Source organism: Sinocyclocheilus anshuiensis, unplaced genomic scaffold, assembly GCF_001515605.1.
Source record: "Sinocyclocheilus anshuiensis isolate Anshui unplaced genomic scaffold, SAMN03320099.WGS_v1.1 scaffold936, whole genome shotgun sequence".
NCBI lineage: Eukaryota > Metazoa > Chordata > Actinopteri > Cypriniformes > Cyprinidae > Sinocyclocheilus > Sinocyclocheilus anshuiensis.
The window spans coordinates 926,102-948,560 of NW_015552621.1; the positions used below are offsets into that span (position 1 = coordinate 926,102).

At 36.3% G+C, this 22,459-nt stretch overlaps 2 protein-coding genes across 5 annotated transcripts in view; one reads left to right on the top strand and one right to left on the bottom strand.

Moving 5' to 3' along the window:
* LOC107666253 (unconventional myosin-VI-like) overlaps nt 1–2,505 on the top strand; it is a 65,930-nt gene extending 63,425 nt beyond the window's left edge. The window contains exons 33-34 of the mRNA XM_016457473.1: nt 267–485; nt 693–2,505. Of these exons, the coding sequence (XP_016312959.1) occupies nt 267–485; nt 693–892 (419 nt within the window). The 3' untranslated portion in view covers nt 893–2,505. The remainder of the gene's footprint in view (nt 1–266; nt 486–692) is intronic.
* Nucleotides 2,506–2,800: 295 nt separating this feature from the next.
* Nucleotides 2,801–22,459, bottom strand: part of LOC107666252 (interphotoreceptor matrix proteoglycan 1-like) — a 24,452-nt gene continuing 4,793 nt past the window's right edge. The window contains exons 2-18 of one of the 4 annotated variants that reach the window (XM_016457469.1): nt 21,648–21,872; nt 20,017–20,183; nt 19,874–19,902; nt 19,464–19,492; nt 19,338–19,381; nt 19,097–19,246; nt 18,469–18,527; nt 17,654–17,835; nt 17,244–17,573; nt 16,236–17,086; nt 14,477–14,566; nt 11,405–11,624; nt 9,783–9,993; nt 7,844–8,029; nt 7,525–7,708; nt 5,096–5,179; nt 2,801–3,263 (exon numbers count right to left, since the gene is read on the bottom strand). In XM_016457469.1, the coding sequence (XP_016312955.1) occupies nt 3,183–3,263; nt 5,096–5,179; nt 7,525–7,708; nt 7,844–8,029; nt 9,783–9,993; nt 11,405–11,624; nt 14,477–14,566; nt 16,236–17,086; nt 17,244–17,573; nt 17,654–17,835; nt 18,469–18,527; nt 19,097–19,246; nt 19,338–19,381; nt 19,464–19,492; nt 19,874–19,902; nt 20,017–20,183; nt 21,648–21,872 (3,122 nt within the window). In that variant the 3' untranslated portion in view covers nt 2,801–3,182. The remainder of the gene's footprint in view (nt 3,264–5,095; nt 5,180–7,524; nt 7,709–7,843; nt 8,030–9,782; nt 9,994–11,404; nt 11,625–14,476; nt 14,567–16,235; nt 17,087–17,243; nt 17,574–17,653; nt 17,836–18,468; nt 18,528–19,096; nt 19,247–19,337; nt 19,382–19,463; nt 19,493–19,873; nt 19,903–20,016; nt 20,184–21,647; nt 21,873–22,459) is intronic. The other 3 variants (XM_016457470.1, XM_016457471.1, XM_016457472.1) reach the window with 3 other exon arrangements.

The window sequence follows — 22,459 nt, forward strand, 5'->3', positions numbered from 1 at the left end:
GGTGGGACAAATCATTAAAAAAAAATTCCTGGAGTGGGTGGGAGAGCGACAGAATCTTGCAGGAGCGGAACTAAAAAATCCATCCCATGCAGAACTCTAGGTGAACCACCAAAAAAAAAATTTACTCAGAGCACCTTAGCAATTGCATTGCAACCACCCCAAGCACCCTAGAGTCAATGCAGCAAGTTTCGAACGGACAAATACCGTTATCAGAATTTTTTTAGAAAGTTTTGTTACTGTTGTAATTTTCTCTTATATTTCTTCAGCCCAACAGAACCCCGCTCCACCCGTCCCAGTCCGGCAGCAAGAGATTGCGATGAACCGACAGCAACGTTACTTCCGCATTCCCTTCATACGACCCGCGGACCAGTACAAAGACCCCCAGAACAAGAAAAAAGGCTGGTGGTACGCTCACTTTGATGGGCCCTGGATCGCCAGGCAGATGGAGCTTCATCCAGACAAGCAGCCGATCCTCTTGGTAGCAGGTGCCAAAGGCCTTCTTCAGCACTACCTAATGTTTTGATAAGATAAAACAGTAATTTTCCTCTACCGTGAACAATGAATTCTTCAGAATAGAAGTAGGATTTGAAAGATAAAACGGCTGAAACGGTTACTGGAAAATACTCTTATCTGCGGATGTGAGGTGTGTACCCAGGCATAGCGTGATGCCTTTAATCTTTTTCTGTACCCAGGTAAGGACGACATGGAGATGTGTGAGCTGAGTCTGGAGGAGACCGGGCTCACGCGAAAACGTGGAGCGGAGATCCTCCCGCGCCAGTTTGAGGAGATCTGGGAGCGCTGTGGCGGAATCCAGTACCTGAGGAACGCCATCGAAAGCAAGCAGGCCCGACCCACCTACGCGACCGCCATGCTCCAGAACCTTCTCAAGTGAACACCGACCGTTTTTCCTCTTGGTTTACGTTATCTATGCACGTGTAGATGTAGACAGTAAAGTGGTGTAGCTAAAACAAAAGGCTGTACAACTCTAGTGGAAGCAAATGCTGTCTAATTGACTTTTTGTTTGTAGTTTGTAGTTTTTGTTTGTAGTTTGTTCTTCATTTTGCTGTGAACTTAGAAATCAGTCTTCATACAAATCTGAGCCTTGCTTGAACCTGTTGCTCAGAGATGCCTTAAGATTTTCAGACCTAATTCATAATTCAAAGGGATGTTATTGAAATATCACACCCATGTAAACCTGCTCATAAATCAAAAATTTACTAGGTGTAATCTGTATAAAAAGGACATTTCAGTGTGTAGCGATAGACAGTTCTTTAAAACTACACAACATAGTATCATAATCATTGTATCAATATCATAGTATCACAACAATAAACACAACACTCATGCCTTTGTACTCTTTCAGTTGCATTATTGGTAAGGTGATGTGTGTCATTTGTTGCATATTAAAATACAATAACCACAAGGCATTCCCCTAAAAATGGCATTTTAAAATTGCCTTTGAGCGTCCTGACTAGCCCATGCAACATTGGCTCAATCAATGGCATGGGTTTAGGGGCGGGACTATCTGTTTATTTGACAAATGGCAACTGGAGGCAGTGTTTATGCCTTTTTTTGCAGTTCCATTAGCTAGTGCCGCAGAAATGACACTTCAACTTTTAAAAAATAAAATTCTCATAAGACTTAAATGGTCATTATTGTGGAGAAACATTTAATATTTTAATACACTGAATAACTATTCAAAGTATCTTTAATCTAATCAGATGATGGGGGGGAAAGGTTAATGAGGAACATGCACTGGAATATCATTAGGTTGTAAATGTGGTAATAATGGCAGTGTTGTTTCCAAAACATACACCATCTGAAATTGCCTTTACATATATTTGATAATGAATTGTATAGATGCACTTAAAAGCAGCTTCAGTTCATTAAAAGGGGATAGTCACTGCTGTCGTGCATGGTTTTGCTCAGCAATTTTGTACTTAAATCATGGTGATATGCTAAAGGGCATATTCATTTCTGTTCAGTGAACTGATAATGGCACCTTTGTTAATGATTTGCTGTGAATTCTCTCGGCGTGTGTGGTAGATTTCTCTCATTTTTACATTTATGTACCAACTCAAGGAGAAAAATTTGTTTAAATGAGCTTGTACTCTGGAGTGTCTCGTTATGCACTCCTCTGGCCCTTTAATATCTCATTTGGTAATAACTGCCCGAAGAACGGAAGCAATGGAAACAGCAATGACATTCTAAACATTCTGCAAACTTGGTACAGACCAAATTGCAGCATTTGATCAATTTGCTGTCATTATCCAGACTTTGTTTATTCATATGCTAATGTTTTTCTCCATTGAGCCCTTTCCAAATAAAAACGTGTCATCTCAAACTGTAAGTTTATCCATATTATAATTGATTATAGTTAATTATTTTTTTCTTGACTGTGTTTATCTTTGATGTGTCTGGGTTAAATATACTCTGATTTTCTTATTTTTGACTGGCCATTGTTACTCTGATCACTTTGCTAGACCAAAATAAACATTCCATATGAAATCTGGGTTATGTTTAGATCTTTGCCTTTGTAGTCATAAAGAGTTTTAGCATTACTCAGGGACCCTGACTATTATCTTTTAAAGTAATCATGAACGATTCTTCAGCACATGAAAATTTAAATAGACATGACATGAAATATTTACTTTATCTAAGATACCTTCAGAAATACTTTTTCTGTTTGATGTAGAAACAAAGACACCATGACCACAAGTCTGTATTTTTGTCTTTTTTTTCTCTCTCGAGGTGATACCCTTAAGAGTTACAGAAATACTTTACATGCATTTTCTTTGTTTGGGACACTGATGACAGACTAGAAGAGATTACTAGAATGTATTTTCTATTTGAGATACAACCCAATGTATCAATTTGTAAATAAATACCTCATTGTGAGGGAGGAAACAAACCTTTGACAAGGGTTCAAAGCATCCAACACATTACATGCCTCATATGCAGTTTACAATTTTTTGCAGATACAATTAAAAATAAGTTCAGGATGGATATAAGTCCTCATTCCTGGAGGTATTCCTTCAGTTGGCCAAGAGGATGGCTGATCCTTGAGTAAGGCGGTTGTATCATACACTCATACTCATCAACAAGAAACCAGCAAAGCTGATCGCATGAATAGCGCTGAAGAGCTTTGGTGCCTCGCTTAGCTTAAAAAAAGTGTCTGGACATCATAAAACAGTCACTTCAAAGCTGTCACTATCAGGACTCCTCAAAAAACAGCAAGAAGACCTGCTGGACCTCCGACACGTCTGTAATATACAGCATGAGGAAAAACAACCTGGTCATTCAAGAAAATTAAACACAATATGCACAAAATCATCAGCAGTTGGGTAATGAATAATTACCATACAACAACACCCTCAAGTGACTATACAGCGAAAGAATGATTCGTTCACAAACTGGACATCACAGGTAATAATGTTATACATATTCGATTTCTTGCACAGACTGATTGTTTTACTTAAGACCTAGTTAATATATGGTCAGGAGCCACAGGTATTCATTTTGTGTTGCCTGATAGGCGTTTTTTGTTTGTTTGTTTTGACTCTCAGACGGCAGCCATCGAATTGCATTTTAAGAATCAACATGGACTATGGTTTCAGCTAAAAACTTATTTACTGTTCTACTGAAGAAAAAGCTCTCCTACATCTTGGATAGCCTGAGGGTGAGTAAATTAAGAGAATGTATTTTGGGTGAAATCCCTTCAAAGGCAAATTAAGCAACTAACCAGCACTGCTAATATGTAGCACAAGTACGTCTGCAAGGTGTCTGTTAAAGATCGCTTCATCTGGAAAGCATCTGCTGTGTACAAACATCGAATAGATGTCTATAAGATGTGAGTTTTACATACATTCTAAATCATAACCATTTTTATGACGTTTATTTTACATCTGACAGGTGTTTTACTTAATAAGACCTAGTTAATATATGGTCAGGAGCCACAGGTATTCATTTTGTGTTGCCTGATATGCGTTTTTTGTTTGTTTGTTTTGACTCTCAGACGGCAGCCATCGAATTGCATTTTAAGAATCAACATGGACTATGGTTTCAGCTAAAAACTTATTTACTGTTCTACTGAAGAAAAAGCTCTCCTACATCTTGGATAGCCTGAGGGTGAGTAAATTAAGAGAATGTATTTTGGGTGAAATCCCTTCAAAGGCAAATTAAGCAACTAACCAGCACTGCTAATATGTAGCACAAGTACGTCTGCAAGGTGTCTGTTAAAGATCGCTTCATCTGGAAAGCATCTGCTGTGTACAAACATCGAATAGATGTCTATAAGATGTGAGTTTTACATACATTCTAAATCATAACCATTTTTATGACGTTTATTTTACATCTGACAGGAAACGTCCTGTATTGTAACACTCTAAAAAATACTTCTTCCAGATGTAAATGCAGACGTCAAACAGCAGTGAGCATGGTAACCATGGTTCATTTTCGTAAGGGTAGGCTACTAATGTCAGAAATCTCTATGAAAGTCATTATTCGATTGGGAAACACACTACTCAGGTCACTAGTGAGTCAGCGCATTGATTTTGAAACACAGCCATTGCCTTCATATTTTAGTTGTCAAGCTCTTCATTCTATTGTTTACACATCCTTCATAGTTTGCTAATTTACCAGTTCCACTGGAGGACCAACATAAAAGAGGATTACTTTCAGGAATAATCGATGTATTATATTAATCCACACTTCAGTCTTCAGTCAACTCTCATCCTTCTTGCCTATAAACAATGGCAAGCATGTAAGCCTACTTGACCAAATAATGCTGCTTCTGATTGTGCATTACATGCCAAGATATTTGTATAATTAATAACTCTTTTTAAATACATAAATATTTATCTGCGTTCTGAGATTGTGAAAGAAAAGTGTAATTTTCAGATTTGAAATGGAACTGAGCAGTGGCAGGAAGGACGCAACATTCCCAAAACATCTAGTTTAATAACATTATTTCCTCTTCTATATGATGGTTGACTTTTGATGGCAAAGATTTATCATCTTAACATGATAAATCAGGCTGTCGTGATTATTTATGGTCACTGTTAACATCAAATTGGTTGTTTTCACACCAGCTTACCTCGTTATGTGGTATACACTGATGGAAGTCAACCATTTCTGACATTAACTTTTCTGATCTTCTGGTGTAGAGTTGTCTGGGGATCTGGAAAAGGAATGACAGACCACCATCAATCTTGAACAGTTTTGCGGTGGACAAGGTCTTGCCAAGCAAAGAAGCAAGGTACATTTTTGGCACTCTATGATAATGCAGACTGTCAATATTTTGAAGAGCAAAACATCTGTTGCTGGAAAAAATGACCGATTATTATTCATAATATCATTAGATTAGACAACTACAGATGCACTACAGTCTAAATGAGATGCAAAACCCATGCATGAATTGTTTCTAGTATCCTCCTTGAAAAACATTTCTTAATGTTGTATCTTTGAAGGTTTCAGAATGGCATAACATTTTTGTTTGAATACATCGTGTCTGTAACTTGTTTATAGAAGAAAATAAAATAAAATAAAATCTATTTTATTATGAATACAGGTGCATCTCAATAAATTAGAATGTCGTGGAAAAGATTGTGTTAACACTAGTGAGGATACTGATGCATGGATTTTGCTGATGTATTTCTTTAGTCTTTAGTTTCTTCTAGACAAAGAAACACTCAACAAACAGCTGATTCACCAAAAGATACATATTTTTTGCATGAAAATAGTCTATTGTCAAAGTTATTTTTGAGTACATTGTTTTCCTATTCATTGAGGTTATTGAGTGCAATGTCTAAAGCCTGATTTTGAGGTAATTTGATCTAACATTTTATTTATTGATTCATTTATTTTTTATTATTGCTCATAATATATTCTGCAACAAATATTACACATATTCTCATTTGGTAGCTAATAAGAATCCCTGAAAGAATATTCTGTGCATCTATATTAATCTATATCAATACAATCCCTCTGAGGCCTGTTGCCCTACACTTTGGGTGAATGTCCCTTTAACTGGTTTATACTAAGATTATTATTTTTATTATACACTAAGATTATACATTTTTAATAAAAAGGAATATATAAGTTTCAAAAGTTTGGGTTCAGTAAGATTTATTTTGAAAGAAGTTAATACTTTTTATTCAGCAAGGATGTGTTAAATTGATCAAAAGTGACAGTAAAGACATTTATAATGTTAAAAAAAGATTTCTAATTCAAGTAAATGCTGTTCTTTTGAACATTTATATTCATCATAAAATCCTAATAAGAAATGTATCACGTTTTTTTACGAAACTATTAAGCAACACAACTGTTTTCATCTGGGATAATAAGAAATGTTTCTTGAGCACCAAATCAGTATATTAGTATTATTTCTGAAGGATCATGAAGACACTGAAGACTGGAAAATTACAGTTTTTTTTTTTAATGTGACCCTGGACCACAAAACCAGTCTTAAGTCGCTGGGGTATATTTGTAGCAATAGCCAAAAATACATTGTATGGTTCAAAATGATTGATTTTTCTTTTATGCCAAAAATCATTAGGATATTAAGTAAAGATCATGTTCCATGAAGATATTTTGTAAATTTCCTACTGTAAATATATTAAAACTTAATTTTTGATTAGTATTATGCATTGCTAAGAACTTCATTTGGACAACTTTAAAGGCGATTTTCTCAGTATTTTGATTTTTTTGCATCCTCAGATTCCAGATTTTCAGATAGTTGTATCTCGGCCAAATATTGTTCTATCCTAACAACCCATACATCAATGGAAAGCTTATTTATTCAGCTTTCAGATCATGTATAAATCCCAATTTCGAAAAATTGACCCTTATGACTGGTTTTGTGGACCAGGGTCACAAATTATATGAAAATATTCATGTTTCACATGTTGCTATTGTTATTGTATTTCAGAAACTTCTTGAAAATTTTTTTTTTAAATCTTTACGACCCTAAACATTTAAACAATATTATATTTTGGATGATGGTAGCATATTGTAGCATATTGTAGGCTCTCAGGCTACTAGACTTTGTTCACACTGCACACATATTCAGTTTGGTATTCAAATCCTAAAAAATTCACTGAGGGCCATTCAAAATTAGCTGTGTAGTCTGACAAAATAAAAATTCAGTTGAGTGGAATAGGAATGTTAACAGGTTGCCTTTTCTAGGCATCTTACTGTACATTAGACCTTCTAGAACAATTGCAAAAATCAGATTTTCACCAGATTTCAAATCATATACGGAATTTCATGAGTTTTGACCGATTTGAGTCAGATATGCAAAAAAAAAATCATTTTTGCGGTCTGAACAAAGCCTGCTGTAAATGTGACTGTTGTCATTGCAAAGATATTTATAACAAGAAAAGTTAGTCCATCCTCTCCACAAAATCTCTAACAAAGGACATAGATAGGATTTAATGAGAAATGGGATGATTATGGATGTTAGTAGTGATTATGACATTGATTTAAATAGATCATGAAAAAGACCATCTTGGCAGTACACTTTACCTCAGTACTAAGCTGTAAACTTTCAAGTGATCGAAATGTGCCTTGGCCTGAGTGTTGTGAGGAGGCTGAGTCAGAGCTCATGGGACAGAGCATGTTTGACACATGTGTTAAGACCCCATCGTCATTCTCAAAAACTGGATTTACTCTCATAGCATTACCAAATGGGAATGCTGATTGTAAATTCCTATAATACAAAGGAGATCAGGTCTTAACACCAGCATGTTTAAAACGGGTCACCATGCAAATCCAAATCTGTGAAGAAAAATCAAATATCTAAATAAAAAGAGGGAAAAAAGGGGAAAAAGATAACCCTGCTTACACAAGTCTTATGGTCTTTCTGGTCCGTATGCATTTCTTGTTAATGAAAATCAAGATGCCTATCACAGCACAAACCACTGAGAGGCTTCCCACAAGGCAGGCTATGGAAAGGAGAGGGTCAAGTGGCACAGACACCAATTCGTTGCAGCGTTCTCCATGGTAGTGCCAGAATTTACCTAAAGGACATCTAAAAGTGGTTGAGAAAAAGCATGTTAGAAAAAATGTGTAATGGATAGAAATGTGTAATATCCCTATCCGTATGACTATCGCCTCTCTAGAATTTTCAGCTGTCTGTCACTTTTTGTTCTTCACTTTTTGATCATTTTCTCAGTCACATAACAAGGAGTCAGTGTTTGGCTGCTTAGTTTGGTTTGCCCCTCAGGTCAATGCTATAAAAGAACAATTTTCAATCAATAGTAGCCACGTGTTCTGATAAAAAAACCAAAAAAAAAAACAACAACATTTGGGTCATTCTCAAAAAAAAAAAAAAAAAAAGCCTAAAATAAATGAAATAATTATAAAATAAAAATTAAACGTTTTTTTTTAGAATTCAGTTAAGTTTGGTTGCCTATCATACTAAAATCGATAAGTTCAATCAAAATTCAATCATTTTTTAATTAAAAAAATTGTCACTCAAACATTAAACAATGCAACACCAATTACAAATTTAATTGATCCATTTGAAATAAATAAATAAATGTAGTGAAAGTAAATGTAATGATATTTATTAACTTTTTCTACATTGTGGGAAAATTGCCAGCCTCTTCTTCCTATGAACTTTGACCTTGGCTTGGAATTACTTATTTCAATTCCACTATTTAACAATAAATGGCAACAATGGCAAAAAAAAAAAAAGTTTAAGAATTTTATATTAATAATTACTTATTTTGTTTAACGTTTTACACACTTGTTAGACCTTGCACTAACTATTAATAAAATACCTATAAATGTTATAAAAAGTTAAGGGGACAAGGTAATATACTTGATAACTATAAACAATAAAATAATGTGCAAAACATTATCAATCTATAGTCAATCCATATAATAAAATTGAATAAACTGTTGAAACTGAGTTTCTGAAAAAAATGAAATTTTGTTTTACATAACCTCTCAGAAAAATCACCAAAAGTGGTACCTCTGCCACTATGAATTACCCTTTGTACTGTACACTGTAAAAAATGACCATGAATTTAAAGGTAAAAGACTGTAAAAATGCTACAGTAAAATCCTGTTAAATGGTTAACGGTAAATTCCCCTACTATATACGTTGAAAAACTGTATTGGACATTACATGTATTGGACATTAATTTTACGGTAGTATACCGTTTTGTGTGAATGACACTGTGCACCTTCTATATATGTTATTATTTAAAAGCTGCTTGTGATGGGCTTTGGTTCATTGTGTGACTTTCTCATCACCACCTGCATTTGGTGGTTATCAGTGTATTACAAAGGTACAAAACAGATTTTAGTACTTCAATAGGTTGGTATATAATAACATTTTATCAGTTAATGAAATTACGGTATTTAACTGTAAATTTAAGTTAAAACCTAAAACGTTGCTACCGTATTTTTTACGGTAAAATTCCGGCAACCACAGCTGCCGGTTTTTTACTATAAATTTTACGGAATTGTTTTTACAGTGTACCTCATTTTACCTTGCATTACTACCTTAAGGGTACATACACATTGTAGGGGTAAATACGGTAAAAAAAATTACCTTTAAGGGTGCTTCCCCAGTGACAAGCTGTTGTACCCTTAAAGGTACAATTTTTACACTATATTTTTCTGACAGTGCAGGTGAAGGACTTAGGGCTGTTTGCTCAGGTGATTTTGATGTTACCCTATGTCCTTGTAATCATCATTGAAATTAATGGATTTGCAGCATAAACTATATTGCAGTTTTTTTTTATTATCCATTTTCTCATGTTAACGTATACCTGCAGGCCGCTCCGTGTCCTGGTATGATTTCACACAGGCCTCCGTTCAGGCAGTATTCAGGCTGTAGGTCACAGATGCTGGTGCAGGGATTGCCATCCACCGTGCTGTAGCCCGGATCGCACAGACACTCGGGTTCTGTGGTTAACGTGTTCACCACGCAGCGGGAGAACTCGTTACATGCCATAAACTTACATGGATCTGCGTGATTGGCTGGATTAGACAATAAGGAGTAATTGGCATTGAATACTTGTGGCCAGACACGCAAATATGCTTAAAGACTTAATACAGGTGTCGTTATCCCTTTACGTTAATGTGGATGCTTTAGTTTACTGTTCTGCCCCATTCACATGACAACATTTTTAATGTTGGAAACCGCTGGTAGGTCTTTCTAATTCTGGATGCCTTAATGTTATTGGTGGACTTTGTAGATTTCAATAATATTTGAAAACCTCATTACAAATGAGTGATATTTTAACTTGACAAGGAATCAGTCTTGTTGCTAATAATTAACATGTGGAGATGAAATCGCCAAGTCACAATGAAATTGAATGACTCTTTGTCGCTTTTTCACTGCAAATCGTAGTCAGTGTGAACAGAACTTTCTTAACCCTCATAATGCATTCAGGTCTGTTTTGACCTGGAAGAGATGCATCAAATTTTCTAATAGCTGCACAGTTTTTAGAAATGGAACAAAACTTTAAGGATGCTTTAAGACCATCAACATACACATTTTTTTTTTTTTTTCAGGTTTTTCATTTATTTATTTATTTTTTTACAATTATTTTTTAAATGTTACATGTTGCGTGTTTGGGTCGTTTTGGGCCAAGGTACGTATGTACTATCATGTGGTGTCAAAATACTTTTTTGTTAAATTATCTATAAAGTTATATTAGTGTTAAAAAGACTTTTGTAGAATATATTTAGCCTTTTCTCACACACTTCTGAGACTGTATTTTGTTGATAAACATGAATATGTACAGTACACCATTGCAGCATGAAAAATTGAAAACTTTTTAATCTGAAATGCAATGTATTTTATTTAAAAACAAAATATGTTAGTTGATTTGTTAGAAACAAGAAGAAATAAGATTTCTCATCAGTATTGAAATATATATTTTGCATCATAATATTTGTTGTTGTTGTTGTGGTTCGTGTGTAATTTTAAATATTTATGAGAGGTTGCTGATCAGAATACCATATGGTTTTAACTGAAAAATATTAAGTTATGACTGTTTTATAAAACAACGATTCTTCGGGTCCAAATGGACCTGGAATGTGAAAATCGTATACAAATTTTGAATCCATTATGAAGGTTATAAAGGGATAGGCCTACTTCACTCAAATATGAAAATTCTGTCATCATTTATTCACCCTCATGTCCTTCTAAACCTGTATGACTTTTTTTCTCCGTTTTTTTCAGCGGAACACAAAAGAAGATATTTTGAAGACCATTTGGTCCCCATTGACTTCCATTGTATGGATGAGACTTTTTTTTCTTTAATATCTTCAGAAAGTCATACAGGTTTGGAACAACATGATGGTGAGTAAATGATGACAGCATTTCTGAGCGAACATTTCTTTTAAGTAACTACCCGATTTCTTCTTTCAACACCGTGCTTACCTGGTTCCACATCCACTGACTGGGAGTCGATTTCCAAGTCCAATCTCTTAGACGCCGCATTGCAGAAGTCCTCGAGCACACACTGAACGGTCTCCGTAACATTGTATGGAACCGGTTTGTTTAATTTCATCTTGCTGTTTACCACCACACTGCCGTTCTTGAAGTTCAGAATCTCCAGCTCCTTAAATCCAGTCAGGTTGGACTGTAGATATGGCAGGAGCTGTGGGGAAGCAGAGATAAAAGTGAAATGAGTGAGTTGCGACTTCTCTTTCATCATTGCTGACTAGTGCAGACTGGTTAATTGTGCATGAATGTAATGCAGCACAGATGTGAAACTTTTGGGATTGTCAATTCTGAAGCAATTCTCCTCAATTGCTAGAAAATGAACGATTTTGGCCAGTGTCTGTCTCTCATCCTATTACAATATGCAAAACCTTCTCACTGCTCATTTCATTCTGCATGAGGAGGGCCAGTTAGAGATAAAGACGGTTGTTCAGGAGAAATGGGGTGTAGCAGCTCAGTCATTCATCACGGCTCAAGATTTCAAGAGCTTGATTGCATCAGTCACACAAAAGATGGAAGACTTGAGGATACGATATATTCGCATTAGAGTCCCAGAGATTATTCGTTTTGAAAATCTCTCAAATTAGATTTGCATATTATTTATTAATTCACCATTTTTAGCCTGACCATTTTTGTTTAATGTAATGAATTAAAGAGACAATATTTTTAATCATTTAATAATGCATAGTCAGGAATTACAATTTTTAATCTGAAAGTCAAAAAATAATATCTTTTTACATTTTTTATTAAAATGAAGATGTAGCCAAAATACATTTAATATTTTAAATGTTTCATTAATATTTTAGTTTTTATTTTAATTCGTATTGAATTCTAATTAAATGGTGTGTCATTTAAAATATTAAATATGATTAATTATTTAATAGTGAATGGAGAGTGAGAAGTAGCACAAAAGGAGTGAAGGCCATGTCTGTATAATATGAGGTAACTAACAATTTTAAATATTTAATAAAAATGTATTATTCAAAATAGAATTAATATTTTAAATAATTTTAATGAATATATTTTAATATAATGGATGAATATATTACATATCATTAATACTTGAATTATTTTAAATGTAAACTTTAACATTTTTTGTTTCATTTAATTTCAATTAAACGTTTATTTTAAAATATTAAATATTACTAATCATTTAATAGTGAATGGAGAGTGAACAAGGAGAGTGCATGTAAAGTAAGCGCACGTCTGTATAACAGGAGGTAATCTGTATTTGGATCTGCCAGTCATGATCAACCTCTCACCTCTCGGCTAAGTGCCAGGGCAGAGCAGGTGTTATTCTTCCCCACAGGGCACGCTGTGACTCAGAGCTCAGCCTCAATCAGTGTTACTGTCTAGCTCATGCCAGTGTCGTGACCTTTGATTGCTGTCACAGGACAGAAGGAATCATCTAATATATACAGTAACGCTCATTTCCAAATAGGTAAAGGAATTATCACAGACAGCAGCATTGTAGCATATCCCTATTCTCATGCACGGTGCTTACACATGTATCTACTGGTTCATAGGGGTCTCTTTTAGTGCTGTTTTGTTCTATGACTTTTGATTATATTTAATACTTAATAAAAATATATTTTTAAAATGTAATCATATTTTAATGAAAACATTAAATACTTTTTGTTCTCCGTGACCAGTCGAGATGGCTGCTACACAAACCAGTAGAGACAGGAGTAAATGAGCATCCTACAAGGTTCGAGAGGCTGAAATCAATACAAACCTAGTATAGGACTAAAATATTACAGCTTTCTCTACAAAAGCTACCGAAACGTTGAATTATAAATGGGCAAAATTGATGTGTACGGTGGAAAATCAATGTTCCTTTTGCAGAATTTGCAAGAACATAAATATCTAGAGGTTATCAGATTGTCCTTTAAAAGCCCATTTATGAATCAATGAACTAATTTTATGGCCATTTCACCTAGATACTTACCACAGCAGCTTGTGACCAGAGTTTTAGTAGTTCATGTGATAATCCAAAAGGTCTCAAAGCACTGGTGTTAGTCTGGTGACTTGAAACTATAACACAATGCTAGTTTGGGCAACCACTTATTATTGGAAATGGAGTCTTTGTGTCTTGGGATTCATACAAATCTCAAAATTGAAAACGAGATCTGACAGAACAGAACATAAGATGTTGCAAGTTGTACAAGAGTCCCTAAAGCCGTAGGAGCTGTGTTAAGTAAATTATAAAGATAACAAACTGCACACAAGATCCATTAGGAATAGCCTTTTACTATTTAACACACATGAAAACCAGTCTGGACCCAAAATCATTCAAAATAAGCCACAAAAGCACCTACTGTGTCTCTGTGAATTGCTTTTATTACAAAGAATTAATTGAGCTGTTAATTTCGAAATCAAAAAGTGCTTTGTCATTGATGTAACACTCTAATAAACAACATTTGGAAACAGATTACTTTCAAGGACATGCGTCTCACCGAAGAACAATTCAAAATCATTAGGCTGCCTAACCAACTAAAAGCAGATTTAGAGAAACAAAACTAGACAGCAAGTCCCTGAGGTAGGGTATTTTTTGGCATGCTCTGTGTTTTTTGGTCTTTTAATTCAACAAGATTGTGAAATTGGTTCCTCTGTGTTTTACACAAATAGGAAAACAATATTCTTTACAGATATACAGTTTAAGCAATTTATATGAGCACATACTCCTATAATGCCTACTGTATATGCACATTTTCTATGCACGTTTTATTGTTAGTGTGCACTGAGATCCTGAGAAACCTGAGAAATAAGGCAACACTCACACTATCAAGAATAAAACAGGTAACAAAATTTGTTGCAGGTTGGGCAAATGGAGCAATAGAGTAAGCGTTTAGCTTTGGTTAATGCTGGTTAGAGAGCTCATTGATCAGCAGTTAGTAAAGACAGTTTTTGATCAGTAAGATCAGAAGTGGAAAGTTCTTAGACAAAAGTGCAGAATTTAGTGCCAAAAAGTGATTAATTATGCTTTTTCAAATTTGGATATAGATGTACCGGTATTGAGGCTAATGTCTTCTGTTCTCTCTCAGTCACTTGACTAGAAGCCTCAGGGTTTGGCGAGTCACTTGGTTCAGAGAATTGTCTCTAGTTGAAAAAACAGGATATTACAAAATATTATCTGAATAAAAACAACATCACACTTATTTGTGAAAGTGTAAAATGATTGGCCAAGAGGTGTTCTGAAAATTCCATGTTTCTAACACTCTTGTACATGTTGTATATGAGTGTAGTGGTACAGAGTGGAAGTGGAGTGTTTTTCCATGGACGAGTACCAGGTTTTTTGAACGTTGTAGCATTTGTGTTTTCTCTTGTATTAGGATTGTTCGGGGCAGGTTTTCACTCCAGTGAGCATGGAGTGACTGGAGAGCAGAAAATGGAAAAAAGTGAATCGAGTTGGAATGGAGTGATTATGCATCACTTTGAACAGGGAGGAAAAAGGGTAACACTTTACTTGAAGGGGTGTGCATAAGACTGACATGGCACCTTCATAATCATGACATGACACGTGACATGAATATGAAGGAGGTTTTATGCATGTTTATGACAACTGTCATTAAGTGTCATTCGCTCAGTTATGTAATTTTTAATGCAAAGATGACATTGTTTGAGATGTCTTTGTTATGGGCTATGGTTAGGGGTAAGGGTAGGGGTAGGGTTAGGTTAGGGTTAGGTCAAATAATGTCATATTTGCATTAAAAATGACATAACGGAGCGAATGACACTTAATGACAGTTGTCATAAACATGCATAAAAAACCTTCATATTCATGACATGTGTCATGTCATGATTATGTAGGTGTCATGTCATGATTATGAAGGTGTCATGTCAGTCTTATGCACACCCCTTCAAGTAAAGTGTAACCGGAAAAACTGCTCCACTCATACGCAGTTCAAGTTGCTTGGTGACATGCAAAGCTTAATGCTTTGGTTTGTTCTGGAACAATTTTCATTGGCAGAAAAAAAAAAAACTGGTGAAATTTTGTCTAAAACTTAAGTTTCGTTCGCGATTGTGACTGCCTGGAGCCTTATGCCTACAATCAAATGAACTGCAGCCGTGCCGATATTCAGCACTACACTCTTAAAAATAAAGGTGCTTCACGATGCCATAGAAGAACCTTTTTGTCTAAATGGTTCCATAAAGAACCTTTAACATCTGAAGAACCTTTCTGTTTCACAAAAGGTTCTTTGTGGCGAAAGAAGGTTCTTCAGATTATAAAAAGATAAGAAAGAGATGGTTCTTTAAAGAACCTTTCACTGAATGGTTCTTTGTGGAACCAAAAATGGTTCTTCCATGGCATCGCTTGAAGAACCTTTTGAAGCACCTTTATTTTTAAGAGTGTACACCACTCTTGTATGTGTGAGATTGCTTAATTATGTTTTGAAATTGCCATACAGGATTTCATTCTGTGTTTTTCTGCCTAAATTGAAATGTAAGGTAAACAAAGTTCAGAGCAAAACATTTGAAGTGACAAAATAAGTATCCTTACTCAAAATGTACAGAAATGTAATTCATTTTTCTGTCAGTCACCCAAACCCTTTATACAAAGGCTTTAGAGAAAAATGTATATTGCATTTTGAGCAACACTGTTCTCAGATGCCTTCTGTCAAATCCCTGCAGACAAATGACACACTTTATCTATTCAGTTTTCCCAGCATGCACTGCACACAAATAAAAAAAAGTACAGCTAACAACAAATGGAGGATAGAAAGGCATACAGCAAGATAAAGTCAAAGACAAAAGTGTGTTTACCTACCAGTTCAAGAAACGTGTTCTCCAGTGATTTGTACTCGGGGGAATTCTTGTTGAAAAGATCCTCCGAAAACATCATATTAGTCACACGTAAACTAAAAAACACCACTAACTCTTTGGCCTGGTTAGAAGCCATCATTGAAGAAGTGGTAACGTAACCTAGAGGATGAACTGAGGACTGTGGATTCTCGTCGACCTCTGAGGGGAATCCACTCCCAGGGTCCAGAGTGTCGTCCTCCTCATCAGACTGTTCAACATCTTGTGTTTCTCTATTAATATCTGTACTATCTTCATGTGGGGGAGGTGGAACTGTCCAGAGAGTCTGTCCCGCTTCATCCAGGAAATTGTCTGGGGTCAGGTGTGAAATGAGGTCTTCTGTGGGTGTTAGCTCAGAGGGAATTGCTGCAGGGAGAATTGGTTCTGGAGTGGAAAGTCCAAGTGGAGGCACCTTTCGATGGATTGTGTCTACGGTGGCACCGACAGATGGAGATTCTACATGGTCACTAAGGTCATTTGAAGTGGGCGACTCAACTGGACCTTTAGGGTATGAAGGAAGACCTTCGGTAGAGGTCTCTAAAGGTTCGGAGGGGCCAATTGTGTCATCTTCATGAAATATAGCATCTTGAGCTCGCTCAGTAGGGATTGGGGATGTCAAGATTGATGATGTTGCCTCTGCAGGAGTTGCCTCTGGTGTTATATCAAAATCTATTTCAGGTTGAGTTGAAGTAGATGCTTTTGCTACTTCAAAAGACTCTAAGTCCAGTGGTGCAGCTGTGGCAACAATTTCATTTCCCACATCCTCTTTGACTTCCGACCACTTTGATTGGTAATCCACTGTAGTGGTTCTTTTCCAACCTTGAAAACAAAGAACCGGTTTCAGAGAGTATCTTTGAAAATGCGTTCAATGCAAAATTACAATTAATTCTCTCATTTTTAGGCTGTCTAACTTAAAGGTCTTGGTTCAGAAGCAAGTGCTCTTGTACACTACTCACTACAAATATGAAAGATTTATCTTCGGTCGCTGAAGTGACTTCAGTGGTTAGACTTGCCGTCTTTGAACCCTCAAGATGGGAGCTGTTAATTAGCTCTGTGGTTACTGGTTGTGTGGGAACGTGGGATGATATATCAGCTAATTTCTGTATATCACTCCTTTCTGTCTCCTCACCCAAATCTGTTTGAGTCCTATCAGGGCCCAGATCTCCAAAAGACATGCCCATACTTCCAGAAGGTGCTATAGTGTCCTCCGAGTTGGCTTTTGTGGACTGTGTACTCATTTCAATTGATTCTTTGCTGATTTCAGTACTGGATCTCATGCTCTCCTGCTTGCCTGCTGTTAAAGAGTCTGTACAGGGCGAATCAGGTAAGGTTAAATATTTGCAGTCTGTCTAGGGCTCTTATATTGATTGTATTGATTTTGTGTACCTGGTTCGAAAGTAAGGGAAAGCACGTCCACAGGAAGTGATGTGTCCTCACTTAGCGCCTTGACCACCATGCCCTTTAGGACTCCCTCTATGCCATATTCATCAGTGGAGTCTGTCTCACCTATGGCCCGTGTCCCATCAGTCTCAAACACTACAGCATAGCTTGCTGCTGCACCTTCAGAGCTGACCGATATTACGAAGGGAATTGGTTTGCACGGACTTTTATTAACCTGATTGTCTGTCTTAGCCCTCATGTTCCCTTTGGGACTGAAGGACCCCAAGGCCGTTTTAATAGCTCAAAAAAACATACTTATCATTGGCCTGTCAGGTTGATACTTAATGATTTTTTTTTAATCTTATGAGAACTGATTGTGGAGATTCACTTTTTCAGCTGTCTAATTGGATTTGTTTTGTATTAAAAAACAAATCCTGAAGTTAAAAAAAAAACTGAAGTTAAATAATATAGGTTTATTTTGAAATTCATTTTCACATGCACAGGATTTTGGAATTTTTGGGAATATAAAGTCAATCTTAACAGTACATGAGGGTTAATTATTGCAATTTTCCCAAAAGCTACTACCTTAAGATAGTAAGCAAACATGCTGTGTTATGAGTAATCTACACAGTCTACAGTACAACAGAACATAATGGTACAGTAATTGAAACACAGTTGTTCTGAATGCAGTTTGCCAAGTATTTCTTCAAATACTTACCCCAAGTTGCCCCTGTGAGAGAATTACCCATCCAAAAATACAATTTTCAAGTTCAGTGGACTGTAATATCTTGGTGAATCCCACAGTTCCAGCATCAACTTACTGAAATCCCAGTACCCGAATCTCTTTAAACCCAGGAAGTTTGTCAAACACATGCAGCATCTGCAAAAGTGTAAATGAAAATATTCTAGGCATAATTGTAATAACTTTATTTCAATAACTGCATAATTCAATAAATTATGCACAGTAGGTTACATATCCTTTCCATCGATTTTGGATTGTCCAACATGCTGCCATGCTGTAAAATCATGTGCCATGGCTCTGGTCTTATGTTAACTAATCTTATGCCGGCTTTTGTAGTTACCCAAGTCTTCTTTGGCTTTCCTATTTTTATGATTTTTTTAAGGTAAGCTGCTTTAAAACCTTCTGTAGTAATTTGTCTATTTTTTTCACTTTGAGATCTCTAGAATCTCTAAAGTTCTCTAGAATGTTCTTAACACATGCATTTCATTTCTTTTATTACAGTTATCACTCACTGCCCCTTAAAATGTATTTCTTTTATTGGGTTTTATAACCACATTCCTGCTTATTGTCAATGTTCCTGTTTCCATATTTCACCTTCTGTGAGCTCAACATCATCACAGGCTCTGGCGAGATGTAATTTGTTAGTAGCTTGAAACTGCTTGAATCTGTGTAAAATGGCATATATTTAATAGTTGATTTCACCTAACCTTCTCATGAAGATTGCGAGTGAAGTCATCATATTGAGGGCTGCCTGGGTCCCTCAGTAGTGCGCTGTAGACGGGGTCTACTATAGTCACACTGAACTCCACAGTGTGCTCCACCAGCCTCTGAGGGACAACATCTGGTGCCCCAGTTTCCTATCAGATCAGAGAATAGTCAATTTGCTTGTTTCTAACTTCATCAGTATGTTAAGTGCATATTCTAAAAAGCACGAGTTAGTGGCCGTACGCTGTCAGAATCCATGATGAAAACCTCTGCAGGACTCTTTGAACCTGAAGCATAAAAAGCCATCAATCAGTCAGTTTTTATAAGATCAACCAGTATTTCTTTCTCATTCGGATGGTGAGGACTTACATTTCTCGCCTGGTGCAGGTGTGAGAGCACTAAAAATAATTGAAAACTTGTCAAGAAGGGATGAATCAATTCGAGAATGATAAATGCAATAAAATTCATTGTTCCCGATAAAGGGGCTGACTGCATATAAGCCCGAGTATGTTTGTGTGGCTCTAACACCCAAGCGTAATATGTCTGGGCACAGATCCCTCTTATTAAAGTGGATCAGGTCAGAGAGCAGTGTTTAGCTAGGCCACCAAATATGAACAAACTTTGTTTTTTAAAGGACAGGCTGAGATTTTTAATCTCCTGCTAGTCAGGTGACCTCATTCTAGATAATCTGAAGGGTTTGGGCCCAAAATGAAGACAAGTAAATCGCCATACCATGAATACGGAAATCTTGAATTCAAGATCATCTTCGGGATTCTTACCTCTCCTGTTCATCTTGAGCATTCACGCTCTGTAAATGAGAATTTACGAAAAAGCCTTTTTCAGTTTAATAGTATTGGCACAATTAGGCTGTATTGGCAAGACAAAAGGACTGAATTGGCAACGGACACAAGCAACTACTCACACTGGCTACCACGTGAAGATGCTCCTGTGTGCTACTAAAATTTCGGGCCAGATCCTCCATGCAAAGCGAGTCTCTCTGACAGGCGTACACCCACTGCTGGTACTCCATGGTGTCAGGAACTCTGTCAAGAAAGATCCGGAAGGCCTCCCACACAGCTTCTTGACAAACTGTTTAATATCATGGGAATTATTTAGAGAAGGTCATTAGAGAATTGAGTGTAGATGGTGAGGACTAACAGCAAAGACCTGATAAAACATGCCGGGACACTTAAAATTAATTATCTGCACCGCTGACAGAGATGTAACATACTTAATAGTGTTTAGCATGCAGTCATTTGATTCCATTATCTCATTTGCCAACATGGTTATTATGGACATTTAATTAAGAGTATCTTTTAACTGCATCTGACAGCTAAATGTGCCTCACCTTTAGCTTGTTTGTACCAGTAATTTAATATCATGCTATCTGCTTCAGTGTAAAAATGTTTTGTCAGGTGATCCCCTGCCCTAAAAAGTGGTATTATCTAAATTAATTGGTTTCATTCAGGGCAAAAATATTATTTAATATGACTGAATCAACCTGACTACATTAGGATACACCATCGAAAGCCATTTTTTTAATAGTCTGATCAGGTAGAAATAGCTCTTTAAGGGACACTTCATCCTGAAATGACATTGTTGTCATAATTTACTCACTTGTGTTCTGCAGAAGTCATACAGCAACATGAGGGTTATAGTAAATGATGACTGGATTTTTAAGGGTTTTTCCACTTTGTTTATAGAGCTGCATTCACAGTCATGTACAGGTCATGTTACACTACCATTCAAAAGTTTGGGGCCAATGATAATTATTTATTATTTATTTATTTTTTAATGTTGTTAAACATTAGTCTCTTATGCTCACATTTAATGCTTTACACTTATAGCATACATCTCTTATGCTCACCTGGGCTGCATTTTTTATTTTTTAGAAAATACAGTAAAAAACAGCAATATTGTGAAATATAATACAATTTCAAATAACGGTTTTCTATTTTAATGTAGATGTAGCCATTACTTCAGTCTTCAGTGTCGCATGATCCTTCAGAAATAATTCTGATTTGGTGCTCAAGAAACATTTCTTATTAAGGTCAATGTTGTGGGGAAAGTTTAGAAGAACAGCATATAATTGAAATAGAAATGTTTTGTAAAATTATAAATGTCTTTACTGTCACTTTTGATCAATTTGAAGCCTCCTTGCTGAATAAAGTATACATTTTATATAAAAAAAACTTTTGAATATATATTTATAAAGTTAAGAATTATATTAGATATTGAAAACAAAATGTTTAATTTCAATTTCTTTCTTTTTTTATTTACTTTGGTTTTACCTTCCTTACCACATATAGCAACATAGAAAAGTCTATACTATAACACTCAAAGAAGGCAAGCCTAAAAAAGTACACTACATTTATCTACACTTGGCTCAGAGCCACTTCTTTTTTTGGCTTGCATGATCCTTCATCTCTCAGAAGGCTTAGAATGATTGGGAAGTTAATTATGATTTATGAGGATCTGAGGTGTTGTTGCCAAATTTGGCACTGATGCTCAAGGCTCTGTCCCTTGTGGTGTTTAGGGTAGATGTTGTCCTACCTCTTAGTTTGTAGTAAGCTTTATGGCTGGTGATGACCTCTGCCATGCTCTCCTGAGGACAGACTTTCACCCCCGTACCAAACAGCGCTGATCTCTTAGCTCGATGCGCATCTAGAGAAAGTGAATCTCTGCCATCTGTCAGCTGTTTGATTGGCTGTGGAGTCTCCAGGAAGTGCCTGTACTTCACATTTCTGATCCTGAGAATCCAGTCGTCAGCAGTGAGTTCTGCAAATGTCACAACAACAGCGTTTATTAATTGTTTCAGAAGAGCAGGATTGACTTTACCTGAGAACAGTAAGCCAATGGATCATATAATTACACTTCATGTAATTACGCTCGCTCAGAGACCATCTGAAACCCTTTAAGTCAATGATTAGTATGCTGAATGAACATTTGGATGGATAATTGGATTATTTAGGCCTAAGTCAAGCAGTCGGTTATAACATCATCCTGGCAGATGTTAAGCGCATTCACTAGATAAGAGTTGCAAAGGTCTGCTCTCCAGTTGTAGTGATCTCAGGGGCGGACTTACCCATTAGGCAAAGATAGGCAACCGCCTTGGGCCCCCAAAAGCCAAGGGCCCCCTAAAATGCTTTTCATAAAGGAGATGCGCATTAAGCGCTGACACACGAATGGTTGCTGTTTACGGTGTTTATTACCACGACAACCGTCCGAGTCAGTTGCGCCTGCAGGTGTATGGCTGTACGCACTGTGCGTACCATGAGCGCTCAGACTGACCTGAGATTTGCCCCGCAAACATTTCAGCAGTTATTATAGGCCTGTGTGTCCCGTATTTCTGTCGACTGAACCAG